We start from the raw sequence: 24,356 nt of genomic DNA on the forward strand, positions 1-24,356 counted from the left end.
TGGCCTTGTCTCATTTTAATTAAAACTGTTTTGCCATAGTAAAAATAAAAGGGACAAATAGAAAACTCAGCCATCAGCAAGAAAAGCCTTCTTCCACAGGGGCAACATCGTACATTGCTCTTATCAATCACTGAGGAAGGAGGTTGGTTACTTTCTCCATCTTCAGATTCACTAGAGCAGTTGTTTCTGTATGTGAATATGACATTGCCAGCAGGGTCCTGTCTTTAAAAAAAATTCCGTAATCTAAAATTACTTCTCACTGGTTTCTGCATCTGCCACTTGGGGAAGCCACCTCATGACCAAGTGTTTCCTACAGCCACCATGGCCCAAGGCTACCTGTACAGGATGCAGCCTCCTGCAGTTGCTCCCACTGTCTCCCAAATCTGGCGAACTTTTAGGCAATGGTAATGGCAAGTAGCCATGGAATTAATTCTGTGTGGTAAGAGGCACACAGACAGATGATGAGCAACTCTTCTCCTTAAAGAAGTCTGTGTCTAATTCCTACGCGTGGCCATTGTCAGAGCATAGCTCTTTCCCGTTACCTTTACTAGCCAGAAACAGCTTGCTTGCTTTCTGAAGAAAGAGAAATGACGCACCACAGGGTACATCAGATGAATCAGAAATTACATTGTTTGGACTTCAAAACAGTGTTTACTGACTCTGGGCTTAAACTTCTAGTCCACTCCTAGAACAGAAACCCTCAAAGTTCAAGAGTGGTTTTTTTTGTACAATTGTTTATACAAATTCAACAAAGGTAAAATCGCATCAGGGAAGGTCTAGGAAACACCACCTTACAACAATGGCACTTATAAATGCAGAACTTTACAACTAGGAAATAGCCATGTTACAAACCTAAATGAGAACTCAACTCACACTTCAGAGGAGAGAAGCAAAAGCAAAAGAAAGGCTATGTGGGAGCATTTATTCTACGTCTTGACTCACTGTATAAATTAGATCTATGTAAGTACAAGAGCTCATGCTGGAGCAGACCCTCCTGAGTGCAAAGGCTGAAGTCGAAATTTTAAAATTTGAGAAAAGTGAATTCTCTACAGAGGAAACTTGGCAGAGTATCTTACTTTGACTATAATTTACATTTATCCACAACATGCTCATGTAACTCTTGAGGTACAAAGCAGACTCTCAACTTCCAGTTAAACATGCTTTTAAGTGGAAGGTCTTAGCCTACTTTGTTAGATCTGGGCACATTTGTAGATGGGTTGTGTCGATGAAGTACACGTTAAATTCTCTCCTACCTTAAGGAAATCAGGAAAATTGGCAATCTCAAAACAATAAAAACACTGGTATGCATTCAAACCTTGCATAAATAACTTTTAAACAATTTGTACAAAAATAGTTCTGCATAATGTAAGATGTAACAAAACCAACCAAACAAAAAAAAGTGTCAAGACGGCAGCAGATGTGGTGTGTGGTCCACTTTATGTCAACACCCAAAACCTCGGTGTTGCAAGGAATGAAGTGTCCAAAACACCACTACCACTAATAGAAACTCCTAAGCTCATGCTTCAGTATGAGAATTTCTCCGAAGTCCACCCTCCTCTCCGACAGGAATGTCTTCTTGTAAAGGCCGCCTTAGAAATGGTCCAGAGAGCAGTGCAGTTACGATTTAGAAAGACCAAAGGAAAGTGTCGGCTCACTCATCCCCCAAACGGGTGGTTGAACAGCTTCTCCCTTGGAAAGACTTGCAAAATGGAATTGCGTTGTGGTCTGTTGTCCCACGTTCCAAATGGAAAATAAAAGCCCTCATTTTTGTAAAGTCTCTCCCCTCCCAGAGCCCGCCCCGTATTTACATACTTATCCTTGGACTAACTCAGTTTTTGCAGGAGTTTCTCTTCTACTTGCCCAAACTGGACACTCACAGACATCTCGGCTATGAACTGCTCACAGCCTTCCTTGGTGACTTGCTTGCAGTACCTCAGGTCAATATGACAGATGTTTCCACAGCGTTTGAAGAAGGACAGGCACTGATCAGTGACCTTATTGCAGTCTGCAGAGAAGAAATAGTAATGTGAGGTGTGAAGGCCAGGAGCCAGAAGCCCCCCCGCCGCCAGACCCAGGCACTCAGCAGTGGGGACAGGTCAGAGCTCTACATATTCCAGTCCCTGCTGTGCTGCACTAAATAAAATGTTATTTGCTTAAAATCTCTCTTCTTCAAACGGGGAAGGGTCTCACCCGCCAGGTATAAAGGTTAATATATGCCTCAAAAGCATTCAGATAACCACGTGAAAATCACTTCTAATTTACCACACAGCTGCCTCTATTCGTGCGTATGCTCATGTAAGTAGTTCTATGTGCTTTCACAATGATAGGTTCACACACCATGTCAAGTAGCTTGCTTTTCTCATCTAATATGTTGTTGATGAGTACTGCTCTATGTCTATTACTGTGCATTTATTTGCCTCCTCCCTTCAGATAAATTCCCAGAGGGGCATTGCTGGGTCACAGAAAGAACATCCCTAAGGGCATCTTGGGATCATTTTTGCTTTTGCAGGCCGCAGTGCTTTGGAGCAATTCACAGCATGAAGGACAGCTGTTTGGCCCTAACTCCAGGACTGACCGTGTGCCAGCAGCCTAGACACCAGACCAACATGCCCTTCTAGCAAAAGCAGAATTCAGACTTCGTCACACCCTCATCTGCAGACACACCCTTTGTGCTTTTTTTTTTGAGACAGAGTCTCGCTTTTGTCACCCAGGCTGGAGTGCAATGGTGCAATCTTGGCTCACTGCAACTTCCGCCTCCCAGGTTTAAGTGATTCTCCTGCCTCAGCCTCCTGAGTAGCTGGAATTATAGGCATGTGCCACCATGCGCGACTTTTTTTTTTTTTTTGTAGTAAGTAGAAACTGGGTTCCACCATGTTGTCCAGGCTGGCCTCAAACTCCTGACCTCATGTGATCCGCCCGCCTCAGCCTCCCAAAGTGCTAGGATTACAGGCTTGAGCTACTGTGCCTGGCCTCAATGGTATTACATTTGTGACCTTTGCTAATCATCCTTAGTATCAACACTTTCATTTCTTTATTAAATTGAGTGGGAATAAAAATACGAAGGGCAAACCGCAATCATGCATACAACGTCTGTGCTATCTACATGTTGTCAAAATCCCTGCAAGCGAGGAGGTGGTGTAAAGTAGTAAAGTCAGAGCACCACATACGCCACCAAACTGACTTCCTTTATACAGCTAGTCCTTTCAGACAGCGGCCTCCACATCAGCACAGAATCTTCAAACAGATGCTCACCAATTCGTGAACCTGGAGCAGTGGTGCTGGAAAGCTGTCTACATACACATAGGCATTCACAAGTGAAGGCCCTGCTTTTAGACTGAAGATGGGAAAACAAGAGATGCTTCAACAGATAACTCAGGTTTTCATGGGGTTTTTTTTCTTTTTTCTTTTTTTTTTTTTTTTTGGAGATGATGGAGTTTTGCTCTTGTTGCCCAGGCTGGAATGCAGTGGCACGACCTCGGCTTACTGCAACCTCCCCTTCCCAGGTTCAAGCGATTCTGCCTCAGCCTCCCAAGTAGCTGGGATTACAGGCACCGGCCACCACGCCCGACTAATTTTTTTAATTTTTAGTAGAGATGGGGTTTCACCATGTTGGCCAGGCTGGTCTTGAACTCCTGAACTCAGGTGATCCATCCAGCTCAGCCTCCCAAAGTGCTGGGATTATAGGTGTGAGCCACCGTGCCCGGCAATAACTCAGTTTTTCAAAGGGTATCCCTTAATCTTCTCAAGTAGTTCCCCCTCAAATGGCTGACCCTCTTTATAATCTTCCTGCAAAATCCAATGATGAAGGAAGTTGTAGAATGTTATCATACAATTCCTTCGGGAAACTCATGATCCCCAAAACTCAATACTTGATTCATTTTAAGTATAAAGAATAGGGATTTTACTAATATGTTTATTTTCATATATTTTTCATTTTTCATTATTTACTATGACATGTTGACCAGTTAGATTTGAACTCCTGGTCTCAAGTGATCCTCCCCACCCAGCCTCCCAGACCACTGGGATATAGGTGTTGGGCCTGTCTGACCAGGACGGTTTTCTTAGAGGATGTCCCACATTCACACTTGTCATCTTAAAGGTGTCATTTCGCTTGTTCCATCTCTCCTGTTTTTCCTATAAACTGCAGATATCCCAGAGGCTTGCTTAGATTCAGGCTAGACATTTTCAGCAAGAAATCACCCTCAGAATCTTCCATCTTGACCCTGTTCCCAGCTCCCTATCTGCCTTCCAGAGCACTGTCTAGCTCATCCCCAGAATGCGTCTCATTCCTTACTCAGATGCAGCTATGCTGTCCCCACTCCATCACCAGCTCAGGGATATTTTTCCCCTGTAATGTTTGCCTAGTTCCTGGCTAGAAGGGACTGACCCAAGTCCTGCCTCTCCCTTGACACCTTCAAGCACCAGAGCAGGCAGCTCCCATGCCAGAGAACTCTGCCATCTGGTTGGCACACTGCTGTGGCCTGTAGCTGTCAGACGGCTGAGGGGGCCTCAAGTGCATCCTGGCAGTTACCTGTCGGTGGTAAGGCAGCACTTGGTGTGAAGTGAGACCTGGAGGCCCAGCTGGCTCCTTTTCTGAGTTGTCTTTGGGTACTAATTTGGGCCCTCTTTGGAGGCTCATTCATGCCCAGCCAGCATTCTTCCTGGCTTGTGGTTCACATATTCCCCAAAACTGGAGCCCAAAGACCCTTCCAACAAAGAAGCTAGAAGGAAAAGACTTTCCTTTGGTCCCTCTGTGCGTTAGAGTTCACTGCAGCCTGGTTTCTCGGACCCTCCACAGGCAGGCTGACAGATGTTTCCTGCTGGCGCGTGGGGCCCGCCTGCCCGCCCGCCAGCCTGTGGAGGAACATCACTTTTGTTAGCATCCTCATCAGTTCTCCCTCCGCCTTTAAACATTTTAGATCTGGAATCTCACTACTTTGCCCAGGCTGGTCTAGGACACCTGGGCTCAAGTGATCCTCCCACCTCAGCTTCCTGAGTAGCTGGGACTATAGGTGTGTGCCACCATGCCTAGCTTCAGGAATAAATTTAACCAAGGAAGAACTTGTACTTTGAAGACTATAAAGCATTGCTGAAAAAAACTAAATTAGACATAAATAAATGGAAAGACTTAATACTATTAAGATGTCAGCACTACCCACAGCAATCTACAGATTCAATGAAATTGCTATAAAATCCTAGTAGTATTTTTTGCAGAAAAAGAAAAATCTATCCTAAAATTCATGTGAATGCATGGGGCTCCAAGTTGTCCAAACAATCCAAAAAAACAACAAAGTTGAAGAGCTAATCTGAAGCTGAGGTGGAAAACCACTTGAACCCAGGAGTATGATTCCAGCCTGAGCAACAGAGTGAGATCCCGTCTCCAAATAAAATAAAATACATAGGCCGGGCGCGACTGCTCATGCCTGTAAGACCAGCACTTGGGAGGCTGAGGTGGGTGGATCACTTGAGCCTAGGAGTTCAAGACCAGCCTGAGCAACATAGCAAAAGCCTGTCTCTATAAAAAAACAAAAAACACCAAAATTAGCCAAACATGGTGCCTCTAGTCCCAACTACACAGGGGGCTGAGGTGGGAGGATCACTTACGCCTGGAAGGTGGAGCCTGCAGTGAGCCATGATCACCTCACTGCACTCCAGCCTGGATGACAGAGTAAGCCCCTGTCATTCATTCATTCATAAATAAAGCACGTTACAGGCATAAGGATAGACATATAGACCAATGGAATAGAATCAAGAGCTCGGCCAGGCGTGGTGACTCACGCCTATAATCCCAGCACTTTGGGAGGCCGAGGTGGGCGGATCACCTGAGGTCAGGAGTTCAAGACCAGCCTGGCCAACATGGCATGGTGGCACACACCTGTACTCCCAGCTACACAGGAGGCTGAGGCAGGAGAATCACTTGAACCCGGGAGGTGGAGGTTGCAGTGAGCCAAGATTGTGCCACTGCACTGCACTCCAGGCTGGGCAACAGAGCGAGACTCTCTATCAAAAAAAAAAAAAAAAAAAAAAAAGAATCAGGAGCCCAGAAACAAACCCTCAAATATATGGTGAAGTGATTTTTGAAAAGGGTGCTGCCAACAGCATTCAATGAAGTAATAAATAATCTTTTCAATAAATGTTGCTGGAAAAATTGAATTTCGACATGCAAAAGAATAAGCTGGACCTGGCTGTGCGCGATGGCTCATGCCTGTAATCCCAGCACTTTCGGAAGCCAAGGCGGGTGGATCACAAGGTCAGGAGTTCGAGACCAGCCTGGCCAATATGGTGAAACCTCATCTCTACTAAAAAATACAAAAATTAGCCAGGTGTGGTGGCACGTGCCTGTAGTCCCAGCTACTTGGGAGACTGAGGCATGAGAATCACGTGAACCCAGGAGGCGGAAGCTGCAGTGAGCTGACACTGCACCACTGCACTCAAACCTGGGCGACAGAGCAAGACTTTGTCTTGAAAAAAGAAAATGGGAAATTTTTCGTGACATTAGACTTTGCAAAGATTGATATGACACCAAAATCACAGCCAACAAAGGGAAAAAAAAAAAGGCCAGGTGCAGTGGCTCATGCCTGTAATTCTAACATTTTGGGAGGCTGGGGCAGGAGGACTACTTGAGCCCAGGGGTTTGAGACCAGTCTGGGCAACATAGCGAGACCCTGTCTCTAAAACAGAAAAAAAGTCTGGAGATGGATGTTGGTGACAGTTGCGCAACATTGTGAATGTACTTAATGCCACTGAATTCTATGCCCAAAAATGGCTAAGGTGGTCCATTTTATATTATGTATTATTTTACTACAACATAATTATTTTTCTAATTTTGGAAGCTGGAGAAGAGGTAACAATTTAGGAGACCTGAGAAAGCTTAATTAACCCTAAAGTGGCTGAGGGGAAAGCAGAAAAGAATGATTATTCTATAGAACACCTCCAAGGTGTTTAGTTGTGATTTCTCAGAAATTCCTCTTGCATTGGAAGTGACATGTACATTGGAAGTGGGGCTAAAGATGGTGTTAGTAACAGAAGCACTGGTTGAAAATCTATTCAAGGAGCAGTAAGATGTCCAGATTCCTTCCCCAGCAGAAGACTGGGGTTTTAGTCTCTGATGGGCTGGGCTCCAGTGGGCACAGAAAGTAGGGGTGCCCACTCAAAAGTGGGGGCTAAGGGAAAATTTACCTGCTGACTGTTGAGAACCTCCTTCCCCCATCAAGCCCCATACTTGACCATACCAATGGCGGTCCACCCTACACCCTTAGGAGATCAAGGAGAGTCTTTCTGGCAATCCTGACCAGCTTAAGAGAAAGATGGAAAGATCTGATGTCCAGGTTTCACCAAAGAAACGACACACAGAGACCACCCTGTAAGTGTCGTCCATAGCAGACAAGCTCCAACCGCGTGCCCAGAGCTTCTGATCACCCTTGAGTGGAGGGACAAGCAAGCATCAGCATTCAAGCTGAGGAGGGCCTCTGCTGAAGGCCACTGACGGCATTTGAAGGAACAGTCAATGCAGAGAGAAGAAAATAAAACAATCATTCATATCCTCAGGAAAGTATCTGGCTCCAAGAAACAACTGGCCATTCCACAAAAAGTTCAGAGAATACAGCTTGAAAATTAAACATATAGGTTGAACAATATGAAAATGCCAACATTTGACTACTTTTGACTTATAAAAACAGCAGTTTCATATGGTTCAACTGCACAACAGCAGAAATTAAAAACTCAGTGTATAAGTTGTGGCCGGACGCGGTGGCTCACGCCTGTAATCCCAGCACTTTGGGAGGCCGAGGCGGGCGGATCACGAGGTCAGGAGATCGAAACCATCCTGGCTAACACGGTGAAACCCCGTCTCTACTAAAAATACAAAAAATTAGCCGGGCGTGGTGGCGGGCACCTGTAGTCCCAGCTACTCGGGAGGCTGAGGCGGGAGAATGGCGTGAACCTGGGAGGCGGAGCTTGTAGTGAGCCGAGATCGCGCCACTGCACTCCAGCCTGGGCGACAGAGTGAGACTCCATCTCAAAAAAAAAAAAAAAAAAAAAAAAGTTGTATGATAAAGTAAGGGAAAACTCCCAGAAAATACAGCAAAAAGACACTGACATGGAAATGAGGAGGGAAGACAGGAATCAGAGGACTAGTCCAGAAAGAGGAAAACAGAAGGGGAGGAAGTTAAGAAAGAAGAAGTTTTTCTACAAGTGAAGAACACAGACGTCCAGACTGAAGGGCTTCTGTGAGTGTTCACCATGGTAGGTGAAATGGACTCAAACCCAAGTTTGTCATCAAAAATTGCAGACAATTACAGACGACTTTCTATTAACTTACAAGGAGAGAAAATAGATTCACTGACAGATGAAGAATCAAATGGTTTTAGACCTTGCCTCTGGAAGGCAGAAGATGGTGGAGCAAAACCTCCCACTTACTGTAGCAACAGGCTCCCAGACTAGGGTTCTATACCCAGCAGAACTAGCAACTAAATGGGAAGGTATATAATAAAAACAAATTCAGACACACAGGGTCTAGAAAATGTCTCACCAAATGTGAGAGTAAACCAAGAAAGAAGATACGAGATCAAGGAAGGAGGGTACCTAGGCCAAGACAGAGACCAAAGGAGTCCAGGATGGCAGCGGTGGGGCGGGCAGTCCCAGAGGAGAAAACGGAAGGGGAGGAAAAGAAGTCAGGAGGCAGCTCTCGTACAAAAACTGGTCAAGAAACTGATGAGTTGGGGGTGGGGAGGGGGAGAGCATTCAATTCTGTTGTACCATTTGCATAGAAACTAAGCAAAATGAGGCAATTAATAAAAACATTGAGCAAGAAACAAAATGTACTCATAATACACTATTTGGCTCAACAGTGACCAACACTTAACATGGTCATAATAAGTGAAAGAATAGTGACAACCAAAAATTGGAAAAGATGGAGGGAGAAAAACGGGTGGGGAGTGGGAGGGAAGGATACAACAGTAATAAATCCTCATGTTATATAATAGCAAGCTAATAAATATATAATGTCCACATGGGAAAAAAAAAAAGAAATTGCAGTATATGGGCTGCCAAAGCAAGCACTAGGCTTGCTATTTTGAAATAGCAGAGGTAAACACTGGAAGAAAGAATTCAAGAGTTTAAGGCGTTGTCTCAGGTAGTGAGGATGGGGTAAAGGGAAAGGCAGGGGACTGCCTTGAGCACCCAGTAAATTTTCCACGATGGAATTCGGCCAGAACAATAGCTAGAATTGCAACTTCCCTTGTCACGAGACCAGATCCTCCAACCAAGTTTAAGGATCTTGAGGCATGTCAACTGTCATCTATTTTGTGGCACAGACTTTTTTCCCATCTCTGGTGCTTGCATCAGGACAAGCTTATTTTTCCAGTAACTCAACTGGTTACACCGATGAGAGGGGAATTTTTTTTTTTTTTAAGAAAATCTAGAAGAGTTTAGGTATAGAGATATGCCTTAGTATACTTCACAGCTCTTAACAAGAATGCAGGCCGGGTGTGGTGGCGCACGCCTGTAATCCCAGCACTTTGGGAGGCAGAGGTGGGTGGATCACCTGAGGTGAGGAATTTGAGGCCAGCCTGGCCAACATGGTGAAACCTCATCTCTACTAAAAATACAAAACTTAGCCAGGCATGGTGGCAGGCACCTGTAATCACAGCTACTCGGGAGACTGAGGCAGAAGAATCACTTGAACCTGGGAGGCAGAGGCTGGAGTGAGCCGAGATCGCACCACTGCACTCCAGCCTGGGTGACAGAGCAAGGCTCCGTCTCAAAAAAAAAGAAAAAAAAAAAAAAAAGAATGCAGAGAGCTGTATGCACTGAGATAAAAAGATGACCTCAATTTATCATGCTGGAAAAACAAAATGCAAAAGATGATTTGCATGCACACACACAGCATGGCCCACACCGCAGGGGAGGGAATTTATACTGAGATCTCTGCTACGCATCCATAATAACTAAACCAGGATATAATGAAGAGATTTAATAAAATGCCAGCACTTAGAGTAAGACGACTCCCAGGCCCTCTCCAAAGGGCAGCTCCATCACCCATTCAAGCCTATGACCTGGCCCTTGAGCTGGAGAAGCCTCAATTCACTCTGGTTCTTTGCCTCCACGAGGTGGAACAATCCCTGCCACCAAAACTTCATGAGGAGAAGGAATGGCTTCCTAGGTCCCGAATGATCTCATCCCATCCAAAGCTCCCATGCCCCTGCTATGAGGCATGGTTGCCAGACAGTTTATCAGGCATAAATGTGGGATGCAGAGGAGAAAACAACGTGTACGTCACCACTGCGCTGTGTGAAAAATGTAATTTGATGAGATGGGGATGTCCTTAGTACTTGGTAATTTCTGAGGGTAAAAAAAAAAAAAAAAAAAAACACCTGTAGTTTCTTTTTCTCTTTCTTTTTTTGCTCTCACGCAAACCCAACACCCCCCAATCCAGACCATCCTAAGCTACCAGACCAAAATCGGGTTAGTTGGGCGAAGAGCAGGCAGCATTGCTCTGTGTACCTCGCTGCATACTGGAGCCCCAAGTCCTTCAGAACCAACTGCCGCCCCAACGGCAAGTGCAGTGAGCGAAGATCCTGCACCACAGCGACAGACAGAGAACAATAATGGAACTCACTGTGGGTTTTTTCCTCTCCAACAACAGGCCCCTTGATAGCAGGGTCACAAGGGGTGCATGTAAGCAACGACAGCAAAGGCAGAAACCAAGCTCCCTCCTGCCCACCAGGGCCCTTGCCTCCCGGCCCCCACTGTCTCAACACCCTGGTTGTCAGGCACCGGCTCTTCTGCACCCCCTCGGGAAGCTGTCCCTTGTCCGTATTTTGGGTCAGGAACCACTGCTATGTGCTTGTGGCTGCTGCTAACTGGCACTATTTTGGGGTAGCAATTACTACAACTCCAACGGTAACTTTTTTTTTTTTTTGAGACAGTTTTGGTCTTGTCACATAGGCTGGAGTGCAGTGGCGCCATCTTGGCTCACGGCGACCTCCACCTTCCAGTTTCAAGCGATTCTCCTGCCTCAGCCTCCCGAGTAGCTGGGATTACAGGCGCCGGCCACCAACCCCCGGCTAATTTTTGTATTTTTTTGTAGAGACGGGGTTTCACCATGTTGGCCAGGCTAGTCTCGAACTCCTGTCCTTATGATCCACCTGCCTCGGCCTCCCAACGTGCTGGGATTACGGGCGTGAGCTACTGCACCCGGCCAACAGTAACTCTTTGTTTACTGTGTTTCCCCCCTGGACTGGGCTGTCTGTCTCAGTAAACGAGACACCTAGCACTGTGACCACATAGCTGTAGACACACGAATCGTTTTCCACAAATGTGAACCTCCTGGTTCTCCCACGGAGTGTTGGGCAGACCCGATGGGGGCCCCTGACTCACCAGACAGGTTGATCTCGGTTAAGGAGTCTCGGGTGGTGGTGCCAACAGCGGTGAGCAGGTTGATGGACTGGTCGGTGACGTGGTTACAGTAACTGAGGTGGAGCTTGGAGAGCAGGGGCATGTGGCGGATGATGAGCCGCAGGGAGGCATCTGTGATGTCCAGGCCTGCCAGGCGCAGCTCCACGATGTTCCGGAGCTTGCTCCGATTGTCCATCTGACCTGGTGGGGCAGGAAGGAGGGGGCAACCCGTCAATCTGACCGAGGAGGCCTGGTCATGCTGACATGACACTCTAAAAGGCCCACCAGCCAGACAGAACACTCAGATTTCATTGAGTTATAAACTGCTTCCTCCCAAAATCATAATTCCAACAGTGAAAAATCAGACTCCACATCAAAACTTAGATTTTCAGATTCTCTTGAAAAACTAAAAGACCTAGAAACACTAAGCCCACATTCCACCCAGTAGTCATCAGCCAACCAGTGCAGAGGCTGCGCAGCATCTCCGATCCCCATGGCTTGGCGAGAAGCACGGACCTAGGCAGTCCAGCCCAGTCCAGGGGGAGGTGCCATCCTGGAAGCCCTTGCACAACCACACTGATCCCGATGGCAGTGGAGGCTTGAAACCAACGAGGGGCAAGTCAACAGAAAAGAAGTGAGATGCACGCAGAGCCCCATGAGCGAGTCAATAAGAAAGCAGTGAGACGCACGCGGAGCCCCAGGAGCGAGTCTCGCGTGTGCACAGGAGCCCCTGCCTCCTCCCAGATCCCCTCTGTGCCTGAAGCAAACTGAGAACATGGCAGCAGAGACTCATCCCTATGTCCTTTGGGGAACAGCTGGGGTCTGAGGGTAAAAGCAGATCCAACAGCCTAGCTCGCTCACCCCACCCCCACAGAAACCCCCAGCCTGGCAACTCACCTGGCCTGTTGTCTGTGGGCGGGGACAGGAGATCCCGCATCTGGGCATCCTTTAGTCCCTCCACCCACTGGACATCCAGGGTCCGGAGCAGCGGACAACTGGAGCTGCAAAGGGCCGAGACCGCGATCCATGAGCAGCCTGACAGCACCAAGTCCCGGAGCCCTGGGGGGACATAGAAAAGGGTGAAGGTCAGGGGATGTGTCCCCAGCCCTCACTGCAGCAGACACACTCGGGGCCACTGGCCCAGGGCTCACCAGGCAGCCGGTTGATGAGCCAGCTCAGCTGCTTCTTGGAGATATTGGTCCAGCTGAGGTCGAGGGAGACGGGCTGTCGCCGGATGATGCCACTCAGCATCAGGGGTGTGATAGACTTGCAGTGGTTCAGGTCAATGCGGGTCCACAACCGCTTATCGCAGCACCTGGGGACCAGCCCCGTGGGGACACATCGTCAGAGGTGGGGCTCCTCTAGGGAGCCCACACACAGCTCTTAACTCTCCCCACCTAACAACCTCTGGGAGGCTCCTTAACTCAGCGCTCTGGACCCTTCTCTACGTAGCACCTATCCTGCCCCCACGCGGGCACCTCCCATCTGCTCTAACAGCCATGGCCTCCACTCTCCATCAAGTATGTATGTATGTATTAAGACGGAGTCTTGCTCTGTTCCCAGGCTGGTGTGTAGTGGTGCAATCTCTGCTCACCACAACCTCCGTCTCCCAGGTTCAAGCTATTCTCCTGCCTCAGCCTCCCGAGTAGCTGGGATTACAGGTGTGTGCCACCACACCCGGCTAATTTTTTTATTTTTAGTAGAAATGAGGTTTCACCTTGTTGGCCAGGCTGGTCTTGAACTCCTGACTTCAAGTGATCCGCCCGCAAAGTGCTAGGATTACAGGCATGAGCCACTGCGCCCGGCCTCCATCAAGTATTTACCATGGGCTTTACAACGCCCTCTACCGGCCGTTCCTCCAAACAACCCCATGAAGCTGGCGTCATGCCCGTTCATCCAAGAGGGTAAGGCAGAGCTAAGGCCAGAAAGCTGGTAAATATCGGCTGGACTGAAGTTTGCAACTGGCAGCCTTGCTGGAAACCTGGACTAACTCTCCGAAGCCAAGGACTCCACGTGGTCCTCACTTCACCCTCCAGGAAGCTAAATCAGGGAATAAACGGGGTCACCTCCTCTGACAAGACCAGAGGGGCCGCTGTAGCCAGCTGGAACGCTTTGCGGAGCACAATGAAGCCATACTGGGGTTTGGAAGGAAAGAGCATCGCCAGCGACTCCACACACCACGGGCCATCCCTGGTGCCGCCTGAGCCTTAACCTAGAGCCCTACACAGGCCGCCGCTCACCAGCGGTTCCAGGTCCTGCAGACCCGCATGCACACACACAGGTCTTGGTGGCTGAGGTAGCTGAAGACGGCCATCCACACCTCCCTGTGCATGACGTGGGCTGCCCCATCGTCCAGGGGTAGCGAGTCAGGCGGGGGGCTGATGGGGGGTGGCCGGATCACATGGCGCTCCATCTGGATACACTTGGGCGGAGACACGGAGGGTGGGGGCCGGGAGATGACACGGGGCGGGCTGCGCAGGCTGGGCCCCAGCTGGTGCCGCAGCTCCCGGGGGGTGCCGTTGAGCCCCTTGCTGAAGCGGTGGGGACGCTCGCAGATGCCCGGGGGCCGCTTGGGCTCCTCGCCCTCGCTCTCGGGCTCCGACTTGATGGGCTGCTGGTTCTCGTTGGCCAGGCTGTTCTCCGTCCTCTGGATCTCGTGGTTGAGCTCCTTGCTCAGCTCCCTGCTCAGCTCCTTGTTGGGAAGCCGCCGCTTCCGGCGCATCTTCACCTTCTTCTTCTCCTCCGGGCCCTCGGCCCCTTCGGTGCTGGGTCCCGCGGTGGGGGAGCTGGAGCGGGAGTGGTCGCTCTCCCTGGTCTTGGGGGGCGCCTCGGGCAGTTCGTCCTCGGGTTCCTGCTTGAAGCGCCGGAGGGGCTTGTTGGCCAGCGCCATGCGGTCCTCGGCGTTCTTCCAGGACCGCCGCTGAGGGCGAGAGCGGAGACGCGTCAGCCTCTGGGGCTCAGGGCTGCACCCGCCCAAGGCCTCCCGCCCCACTGCCACGGGACTGTGGCCCAGGGAGCTGCGGTGCAGCTCTAACCGCTCAGGCCTGGGGCACAGGAGGGAGGGGAAGATGGTACCTTTTTCCTGAAAAGCTTATCTTCTTTGCCAGGTTTGAGCTGTCACGAAAAAGAAAGGACGCAGAGCTTGCTCCCCGGGCTCGTGGGATTTGGTCTCCTCGACACCCCACCCCACCACGAGTCCACAGTCTCCAGAGGAGGGGCTGGAGGGAGGCCTTCCCCACAAATGCCATCTCCACGTCTGACCGACAGACGGGCGAGCCCTGCCTGCAGCTTTCAAGGAAGAAGCTGGAAGTAGGAGTACAGTTGAACTGTTCCCACCCAACTGACCTCCCACCCCACAGACCCGGAGATGTGCAGCCGCCCATTCAAATCATCCTCGGCTCTGGGAGCCAGTTCTGGAGCACAGCCCTGTGGGAATCCCCGGCCCAGCAGGAATGGCTAGAGCTGGGAGAGACTCCTGGCGCCACCTTGTGGCTGGTGACAGCACGGCCCGTGGGTGGAGCAGGGCCACCAGGCTCCTCAGAGGTTCCCTGGACTCACAGCTTCCATCCCAACCAACAGAGGCTCTAGGCACAGACAGCTTCCCAGGCCCCAAGCCAGAACCACGAGCCAGAGATCTGGGGCCGAGACCTGGGAAGCCTCAGGAGAGGCAGCAGTGGGGTGGAGGACCAGCGGGGTGGGGTGGGGGACAGCCCAGGACTCGCCAGTCCCCGGGGCCTCAGGAGGGCGTGCGTCGTGGGAGCACCTGCTGCTGGAAGTAAGTGAGACTGGATCTCCACCAGGGGCTGAGGCTGCTGCCTAGAGGGGGCCTCGGCGAGAGGTGAGAGGAGGAACCGGGGGACGTTTGAAGCGATGAGGCCTAAAGGGGGGGGGGGGTGGGAAGAGGAGTGACTCGCTGGTTTTCCCCTCCTTTCTTTGGGGCAGGGCTCTCAGGACTTGGGTGACCTGCTCAGGGCAGCAAGAGGCCGGGATTATCCCAAGCTCTACCTGCTGCCCACCCCCTGCCCCATCCCTCCAACCCAGCACCTGGGACCAGCCAGACCAACCCCTTTGCCTCCCAGCCCCTCCTGGTCTGTACCCGCTTGCGTCCACTCAGCTCCTGGGGTTTCTCGTATTTCCGCTTCTTCCTCAGGTGCACGTCATCAGACTTTCTGCGCAGGAGGCCGTCCGGCGGCACCTTCTTCGGGTGCTCATCCGACCTGCGCCGGGGCGCCTCCTCACACTCACTCCTCCGCTTGGCAGGTTCCTGCCCTTCTTTGTTGTCCCGGTTCATCTTCTGCTCCTTGAGCAGGGAGCCGGGCAGGTTGGAGGCGTACTTAAAGCCAGGGCCACGCTTTTGCTTGTAGGCCAAAAAGAGAGAAGGAACAGACCAACTGTATACCTTTGGACTTGCCCTTCCTCCTCCCCAGGCCGATGGCAACCCACCTGCCTGACACTCCTGGGACAGGCTGGTCCCGGCCAGGCCCAGGCCCGCCCCTCTCCCGACTGACCCTGGGACTTGGAGCCCGGCACTCACTTTCCCGGTCTTGCCGGCGTGGTTACACTTCGGACACTCCCAGCAGTTTGGAAGCTCGTCGTTGACCACACCCTCTGACTCCTTAATCTGCGGGGAACACCAGGACTCAGAAGAGGGACGGGCGGAGAAGACGGCCCACGGGCACAAGGCTCTGTGACGCCACGTCTTCCAGAAGCAGCAGCACCCCCTCCCCAACGTCACGTCTATCCCATTTCCAGCCAAAAGAAAACACAGCTGCAGAGGCTGGCAGAGACGGGCAGCTGTGGATCCAGGCCAGGGTTCAGAGGCTGAGCCCCTTTGCTTCTCTGGGACCCTGGGCAAGACACTCCGTCTCTGTGGGCTGGTGTCCTCGGCCATAAAAGTTAGTGTGCCCATCTCACTGGGGGGGTATGACCCAGGTAAAGCCACCAGTTCAGCGCCTGGCATGCAGAAAGGACTCTGCAGAGGACTCTACTGGGTGCTGGGGGAAGGAGTGTGGTATGGGGCCTTGTTCTCCCAGAAGCCTGGAGCCACCTGGAGGCACTCCCTCTGGCCCAGCTACAAACAAGCAGCCTGTGTTTGCCATCCGCTGAGTCTCTGGAAACCCTCTCTGGTTCTGACATCCTGGGAGGTGGGGGTGTGTTTATTCCTTTGATGACACTGAGTCTCTGAGGTACTCCAGGCCCTCCTTGCCCCGGGCTTATCCCTTGACACAGAGGATCACCCAGACTCAGGGGTCCTCCAGGAATTCACTGCACGACCTGCATCCCACCATCTCACCAGCATCTCCAGCAACCCTACCTGCCCCAGAGCGTCAGCACCACCTGTCCCCACTGGGCCACTCACCTTAAGGCATCCAGGGTGGATGATTTCATTGCAGATGGAGCACTCCATGAGCATGAGGTTAAACTTGCCTTCCTCCTCTTCCACCGTGTCTTCCTTCCCCGCCTCGCCACACACAAGGCACACGGCGGTGTGGGGCAGCACTGGCTGAGGAGCCAGGGAGAACAAGACAAGTCATCAGGGGTGGGGAGCACGGACCCCCAGGGGGGCCAGTTCAAGGGCAATGAGCTGCTCCCCTTAGGCCTGCCAGGAGACCCCCGGAAAGTGGCCCAGGCACATTCGCTCACTCATTCATTGAAATACGTATCAGGCTACTCCCTCCACATGCCAGATACTACTCTTAATTGCTGGGGATACAGCAAGGAACAAGACAGCTCAAAATCTCTGCCATCCAGAGCTTACATTTTAGTGGAGGGAGGCAGACAAAATGGACAGAGCATGTTAGAGACAGAGACATGGGGAAAAATTAGAGGGCTGGAGTGAGGGGCAGAAGGGGGGCTGATTTTAAATATGGAGGTCAGGGAAGGCCTCACATTCAGAAAAGCCCCAAAGGAGCAGGGGCGTGAGCGCAGCCCAGATCCATGCAGATGAGATAAAGCTGCATCTCACCAGTGGGTATTCAAGGCACAGACCATGGACTGCGGGCTCCCAAGACCTTTACAGAAAGGTTAGGAGGTCAGAACTGTCTTCAGAATAACAGACGTTATTTGCCTTTTGCACAGTATTGATATTTGTACTGGCGGGTGAAACTCCTGGCCCCTCAGCACCAGGCAAGGCAAGGCCCCCAGCTCACCAGCAGCCATGGAGTGACTCATGCCATATTAAAAAGATCACCAGGCCGGGCGCGGTGGCTCACGCCTGTAATCCCAGCATTTTGGGAGGCCAAGGCGGGCGGATCACAAGGTCAGGAGATCGAGACCATCCTGGCTAACACGGTGAAACCCCGTCTCTACTAAAAATACAAAAAGAAATTAGCCAGGCGTGGTGGCGGGTGCCTGTAGTCCCAGCTACTCGGGAGACTGAGGCAGGAGAATGGCGTGAACCCGGAAGACGGAGGTTGCAGTGAGCCGAGACCATGCCACTGCACTCCAGCCTGGGCGACAGAGCGAGACTCCGTCAAAAAAAAGATCACCAGTTTCATCTAAGAATATCTCTGATGAAACAGTAAAAATTACTTTATGAAAACCTTACCCTAGAGTACACATCCTTTTCATGTGCTTTGTGACAATAAGAAGTATGCATAAAGTGCCTCGGCACACAGGTGACGCGTACCAAAGGAAAAGCACTCGTGACTGAGCTGGGAGGTGAAATGGCCACTTTCTCCACAGATTATTTTTACTTGAAGGAATGACTGATAGAAACCCCCTGGACATTGGTGTATTTTTGTGAAGATCAAAGAAGTGTGCTTGTCATTTCCAGAAAAATAACTGACAGCATTTGTTGCAAATGACAAAATTCAAGTTTCTGAATGAAAATTAGACTTTTGTAAAACTTATATGAACCACCATAACCCGCACAGCTTCCCAATACTGAGAGACTTTTCCAATGAGATCAGTAACCATATTAACAAACGTGATTTCTAAAATAATATTATGTGCCAATATTTGGAAAATCTGCCTAACTCAGGGAGCCAATATTTTCCAGATGACCAATACATGGTGTTACAATATCATGCCTGAGCAAATGAGCTACTCAAAGGTCAAGACAGGCTAATGATTTTCAATGTAACAGTGTGAACAGCTCATTGATACAGTTTCAGACTCCACATTGCAACTAAACTTTTAAAAAAAACTGTTGAGTTCTAGTTGAGTATCAGAGTACCCACAGTTATCGAAAAGGCTATTAAAATACTCCTCCCTTTTCCAAGTAGTATATATCTGTGTGAGGCGAAATTTTCCTCATACTCCCTCCAAAACAACATATCACAATAGACAAAACACAGAAGCAGATATGAAAATTCCAGGTCTTCTCTTTTTTTTTTAATTTTTTGAGATGGAGTCTTGCTCTGTCACCCAGGCTGGAGTGCAGTGGCACGGTCTCGACTCACTGCAACCTCTGCCTCCTGGGTTCAAGCGATTCTCCTGCCTCAGCCTCCCGAGTAGCACAGGTGCCCGCCACCACGCCCAGCTAATTTTTTATATTTGTAGTAGAGATGGGGGGTTTCACCATGTTGGTCAGGCTGGTCTCGGACTCCTGACCTCATGATCCACCCACATCGGCCTCCCAAAGTGCCAGGATTACAGGCGTAAACCACCGCACCCGGCAATTCCAAGTCCTTTCTAATGAATCAGACATAACAGAGATTTACAAAAATATAAAACAACGCCATTCTTCTTATTTTTCTTTTGGAAAATGTAATTATTTCTCATAAAAATATGTTATTTCTTTTTTCTTATTTATTTTTGAGACGGTGTCTTGCTCTGTTGCCCAGTCTGGAGTGCAGTGACATGATCTCGGCTCACTGCAACCTCTGTCTGCCTCCTGGGTTCAAGCGATTCTCCCACCTCAGCCTCCCGAGTAGCTGGGACTACAGGCGTGCTGGGTAATTTTTGTATTTTTAGTAGAGATGGGGTTTCACCATGTTGGCCAGGCTTGTCTCAAACTCGTGACCTCGAGTGATCCTCCCACCTTAGCCTCCCAAAGTGTTGTGATTGCAGGCATTAGCCACCATGCCCGGCCAAAATATGTTATTTCTGTTAACACGTCATGGGTTTTCTTGTTATTTTAAGATAAATTTAAAATCTAAAAAAAAATTTCTTGGCCAGGAGTGATAGCACATGCCTGCAATCCCAGCACTTTGGGAGGCCAAGGCAGGCGGATTGCCTGGGCCCAGGAGTTTGAGACTAGCCTGGGCAACGTGGCAAAACCCTGTCTTTACAAAAAAATACAAAAATTAGTTGAGTGTAGTGGTGAATGCCTGTAGTCCCAGCTGCTCGGGAGACTGAGGTGGGAGGACTGCTTGAGCCCAGGAGGTAGAGGCTGCAGTGAGCCACGAGCACACCACTGCACTCCAGCCTGAGCGACACAGCAAGACTCTGTCTCAAAAAAAAAAAAAAAAAATCAGTTTTAATTTTTTTTTTTTAGCTAAAGTCCTCTCACACCAAACTCAGTTTAAATTTCTAATATGGTCAATATTAATAAATATATAGCCTACATAAAAGAAAAGCTCTTTAGGGTCCTCATAATTTTTAAGAGCATGAAGGGGTCCCTGAGACTACGAAGTGTGAGAACTTGATGCACCCGGCTGTGAGCCCCCTGAGGCCAGGGCGGGTCAGCCTCATCCCGCCCAGTGCACCTGCAGACAGAGGAAGCACGCAGCCAACCTTTATTATGCTGCTCAGAGGAGCTTCAAGCAGGCTGGGATATACACGCCATTGGTAAGTGAAAAAGACTTGATTAAATGGCAAATGTTTGAATTCTAATAAACAGGACACAGAAGGCAAGGCAGTCATCGTTCCTTCCACAAATACCAAACACACATCTGCCACGGCCTGAAACAAGGTCCTGGGGGGCACAGGAGCGAGGGAGATGGCTGCTCCCCATGAGCTATTTGGGAAGACAAAGACATTAAGTCGCTGAAATCCAAAGAAAACATGGAAAAATCTTGTTCAAGAGTTCTCAGAAGCAGCAGAGGCTGATTTCTGGAGGACTTGGAGGACAGGGTGGAGAGAAGCCAAGTGGGCAAGGCCGCGGGGCCTCAAGGTGAATGAGGACAGAGCAGGCCGGGCCAAAGGGGACATCTGGGGACCAGACTGCAGCGGGGGGCACAGGGTGAAGCACGGCCCACACGGCAAGAAGAGGGTCTGTGGTGGGGTGGGGCAGATGGCAGAACTGGCTCTGAGCCAGGTGGCAGGATGGGAGGCGGTGCCAGAGGCAAATCTCCTGCAGGGGCTGGCAGGGGGCTTGGGGCGCATGTGGGGGCGCAGACTGCAGGACACCAGCATGACATCGGCATGACACTGGCAGGGACATGGTGGAGAGGGGAGGCTACGGAGGCAGCCCCAGCGACGGAGCAAAGGGAGGGTCCAGAAAAGGAAGATAGGTGGGGCTGCGTATGTCACAGGTGGGTAACACGTGAGAAGTGCCCTGGCAGAGCAGAAGGGCTGGGAGAAGAGTAAGAAGGACCCCAAGGGTCAGGCCAAGCCTGCATCTGCCATCAGTTCCAGAAGCCACGTCAAGCTGAAGAGAGTAGGAGACGTAGAAAAATGGGGTTTCCTTCAACCAGCATGCGCTGTGCCAGGCACCAGAGCTGCAAAGATAAGATGGCACCCGAGACAGGTTTCCTATAACTGGGCCCAGCACACGGGGGCTGGGAGATAATAATGCCAAAGAGAAAAAGACAGTCACGGGTTCATTGCTGGCAAACATTGGGTTTTAGGTGACACCGTTCTAAAAACCACCAGTTGCTATAGACAAGCTCTTTTAAATTCTATAGGATCCAATGGGTCACATGGACCCAGTCTCCAAAAAATGCACATCCATGCATGCACATAGACAAAAATGCATTTAATTTCAGGATGGCTCACAAATTCCCTGAAATCCATGGAAATGTCCTGGGGTTCGGGTACCAATTAAAAGCACAAGCAGTGAAACTGAACTTCTGCAGCAAAAGAAAGAACTGACAGAGTGAAAAGGCAATCTACAGGATGGAAGAAAATCCTTGCTAACCAGAGACCTGATAAGGGTTAATATCCAAAACATATCTAGAACTCCTCTAACTCAGCAACAAAAACCCCCAAAAGAAAGCCGATCTAGGCCAGATGCACTGTAATCCCAGCACTTTGGGAGGCCAAGGCGGGAGGGTGATCACCTGAGGTCAGGGGTTTGAGACCAGCCTAGACAATAGAGTGAAACCCTGCCTCTACCAAAAATACAAAAATTAGCTGGGTGTGGAGGTACGTGCCTGTAACTCCAGCTACTTGGGAGGTTGAGGCAGGATAATTTCTTGAACCCAGGAGGCAGAAGTTGCAGTGAGCCGAGACTGCACCACTGCACTCCAGCCTGGGCAAAAGAATGAGACTCTCTCAAAAAAAAAAAGAAAGAAAAAAAAGAAAAGAAAAAAGAAAATCAGTTTAAAAACGGGCTAAGGACTCAGACATTTCTCCAAAGAAGACAGACAAACAGCCAATAAGCACTTGAGAAGATGCTCAACATCACTAAGAATTAGGGAAAAGTAAATCAAAACTACAGTGAGACGTCACCTCATACACATTAGGATGGCCACTAAAAACAAACTGAAAGCCCATAACATAACAGATGTTGGTGGGGACGTAGAGAAACAGGAAACTTCATCGGGTGCGGTGGCTCACGCCTGTAATCCCAGCACTTTGGGAGGCCGAGGCGGGTGGATCACGAGGTCAGGAGATCCAGACCATCCTAGCCAACATGGTGAAACCCCGTCTCTACTAAAAATGCAAAAAATTAGCCAGGCGTGGTGGCGGGCACTGGTAGTCCCAGCTACTCTGGAGGCTGAGGCAGGAAAAATGGCATGAACCCAGGAGGTGGAGCTTGCAGTGAGCCGAGATCGTGCCACTGCACTCCAGCCTGGGTGATAGAGCGAGACTCCATCTCAAAAAAAAAAAAGAGAGAGAAACAGGAACTTTCATGCACCCGTGGTGGGAATGTAAAACGGCACGGCCGCGGTGGCCAACAGTACAGAGGTTCCTCAAAAAGTTAAAAATAGAATCGTCATATGACCCAGCAAGCCCACTTCTGGGCATGGAGTTGACCCTTACACAGCACAGGATTGAACTGTGTGGGTCCGCTTATATGCCGATTTTTTTTCAACAAAAGTTATACTGAGTGTGCCTGCGTCTCCTGCCCCCCCTTCTACCTCCTCCATCTCTTCTGCCTCTGCCACCTCTGAGACAGCAAGACCAACCCCTCCTCCTCTGCCTACACAATGTGAAGATGATGAGCATGAAGACCTTTATGATGCTCCACTTCCACTTAATGAATGATAAATATATTTTCCTTATGATCTTCTTAATATTTTCTTTTCTCTAGCTTATTTTATTGTGAGAATACAGTATATAATACATATAAAATATGTGTTAATGGACTGTTTTTGTTACTGGTAAGGCTTCTGGTCAACAATAGGGCTAACAGTAGTTACGTTTTAGGGGAGTCAAAAGTTACATGCAGATTCTCAGCTGCATAGAGGTCAGACGGTGCCCCAACCCTTGTGTTGTTCAAGGGTCAATTGTATATCCAGAAGAATTCAAAACATGATCTCAAAGAGATATCTGCACACCCATATTCACTGCAGCACTATTCACAACAGGCAAGAGGTGAAAGCAATCCATATGTCCATCAACAGATGAATGGATAAAGAAAAGTTGAGCCAGGCATGGTGGCTCACGCCTGTAATCCCAGCACTCTTGGAGGCCGAGGTGGGTAGATCACTTGAGGTCAGGAGTTCGAGACCAGCCTGGCCAACATGATGAAGCCCCGTCTGTACTAAAAATATAAAAATTAGCCAGATGTGGTGGCAGGTGCCTGTAATCCCAGCTACTCAGGAGACTGAGGCAGGAGAATCGCTTGAACCCAGGAGGCAGGGGTTGTTGTAAGCCAAGATTCCACTGCTGCACTCCAGCCTGGGCAACAGAGCAAGACTCCATCTCAGAAAAAAAAAAGAAAATTTGGTACAAATACACAATAGAGTATTAATCGGCCATAAAAAAAGGAAATTGTCATATGCTTCAACATGGATGAACCCTGAGGACATTATGCTCAGGGCTATAAACAAGCCAATCCAATCACAGAAAGCCAATTACTGCATAATTCCACTTCTATGAGGTCCCGAGAGGAGTCAAGCTCTTAGAAACTGAAAGTGGAATGGTGGTTGCCCGGGCTGAGGGAGGGGAAAGGGGAGTAGAGCTTCAGTAGGTATGGAGTTTCAGTTTTGCAAAATGAAAAAGTTCTAGGGATCAGCTTCCCAAAAACGTGCATATGGTAATACTACTGTACTGCATACTTAAAAATGATTAATGTATTTTTTTACCACAATTTCAAAAAACAAAACACAAGAAATATGCGTGGAAGGAGATGGCTGAGGTGTCTGGGCCTGCGGGGCATCGACAGCCAAGGAGGAAGGGCTCACCCTATGCCAGGCTGGGCCTGCAGATGAGCGCACCGGGGCCGAGGAATCCCGTCCCTCCAGCCGAGCCTGCTTTTCCACGGGGACTGGGAGATGACTCCTCCACAGGGAGGACCGCCGGCCCCCGGGGAGCAGCGCCCTGAGGAAGGCAGAGCATGTGGGTGTGTACAAGGGAATTCAAGGGCAAACCCCGCGACCTCGCCCCGTTGCGAAGTCCATGTCCACTGCCCTGTCTGGGGACGAGACCAGCGGCGCGGGGCCACTGCCGGAGCTGAGGCCAGGCGGTGTGGAGGGGCGGGCCGGGCTCTCCCGGGCGCGGCTCCTCAGTACCATAAATCACTCCTTGTTGGGGGCAGCCCCCTGAGATGGGGCGCTGACCTTCCACCCAGACTTCTGACTCTGAAGGCAGGGCCGGAAGGAAGGAAGGAAGGGCCCAGAACCGTCACCCAGAACCGTAATGTTGGCAACGGGGTCACAGACAGGACAGGCTGCCTGTCATCTTTA

At 50.0% G+C, this 24,356-nt stretch overlaps 1 protein-coding gene across 19 annotated transcripts in view; it reads right to left on the reverse strand.

The window, feature by feature from the left end:
* Window positions 1-1,312: 1,312 nt before the first annotated feature.
* Window positions 1,313-24,356, reverse strand: part of KDM2B (lysine demethylase 2B) — a 170,068-nt gene continuing 147,024 nt past the window's right edge. For 12 of the 19 annotated variants that reach the window (XM_063593722.1, XM_063593724.1, XM_063593736.1 and 9 more), the window contains 10 exons: window positions 16,757-16,900; window positions 15,931-16,018; window positions 15,494-15,762; window positions 15,161-15,274; window positions 14,473-14,511; window positions 13,638-14,317; window positions 12,549-12,712; window positions 12,295-12,456; window positions 11,380-11,598; window positions 1,313-2,005 (listed from right to left, as the gene is read on the reverse strand). In XM_063593722.1, the coding sequence (XP_063449792.1) occupies window positions 1,824-2,005; window positions 11,380-11,598; window positions 12,295-12,456; window positions 12,549-12,712; window positions 13,638-14,317; window positions 14,473-14,511; window positions 15,161-15,274; window positions 15,494-15,762; window positions 15,931-16,018; window positions 16,757-16,900 (2,061 nt within the window). In that variant the 3' untranslated portion in view covers window positions 1,313-1,823. The remainder of the gene's footprint in view (window positions 2,006-11,379; window positions 11,599-12,294; window positions 12,457-12,548; window positions 12,713-13,637; window positions 14,318-14,472; window positions 14,512-15,160; window positions 15,275-15,493; window positions 15,763-15,930; window positions 16,019-16,756; window positions 16,901-24,356) is intronic. The other 7 variants (XM_063593725.1, XM_063593726.1, XM_063593728.1 and 4 more) reach the window with 3 other exon arrangements.

This window comes from Pan paniscus, chromosome 10 (assembly GCF_029289425.2).
Source record: "Pan paniscus chromosome 10, NHGRI_mPanPan1-v2.0_pri, whole genome shotgun sequence".
NCBI classification, from domain to species: Eukaryota; Metazoa; Chordata; class Mammalia; order Primates; family Hominidae; genus Pan; species Pan paniscus.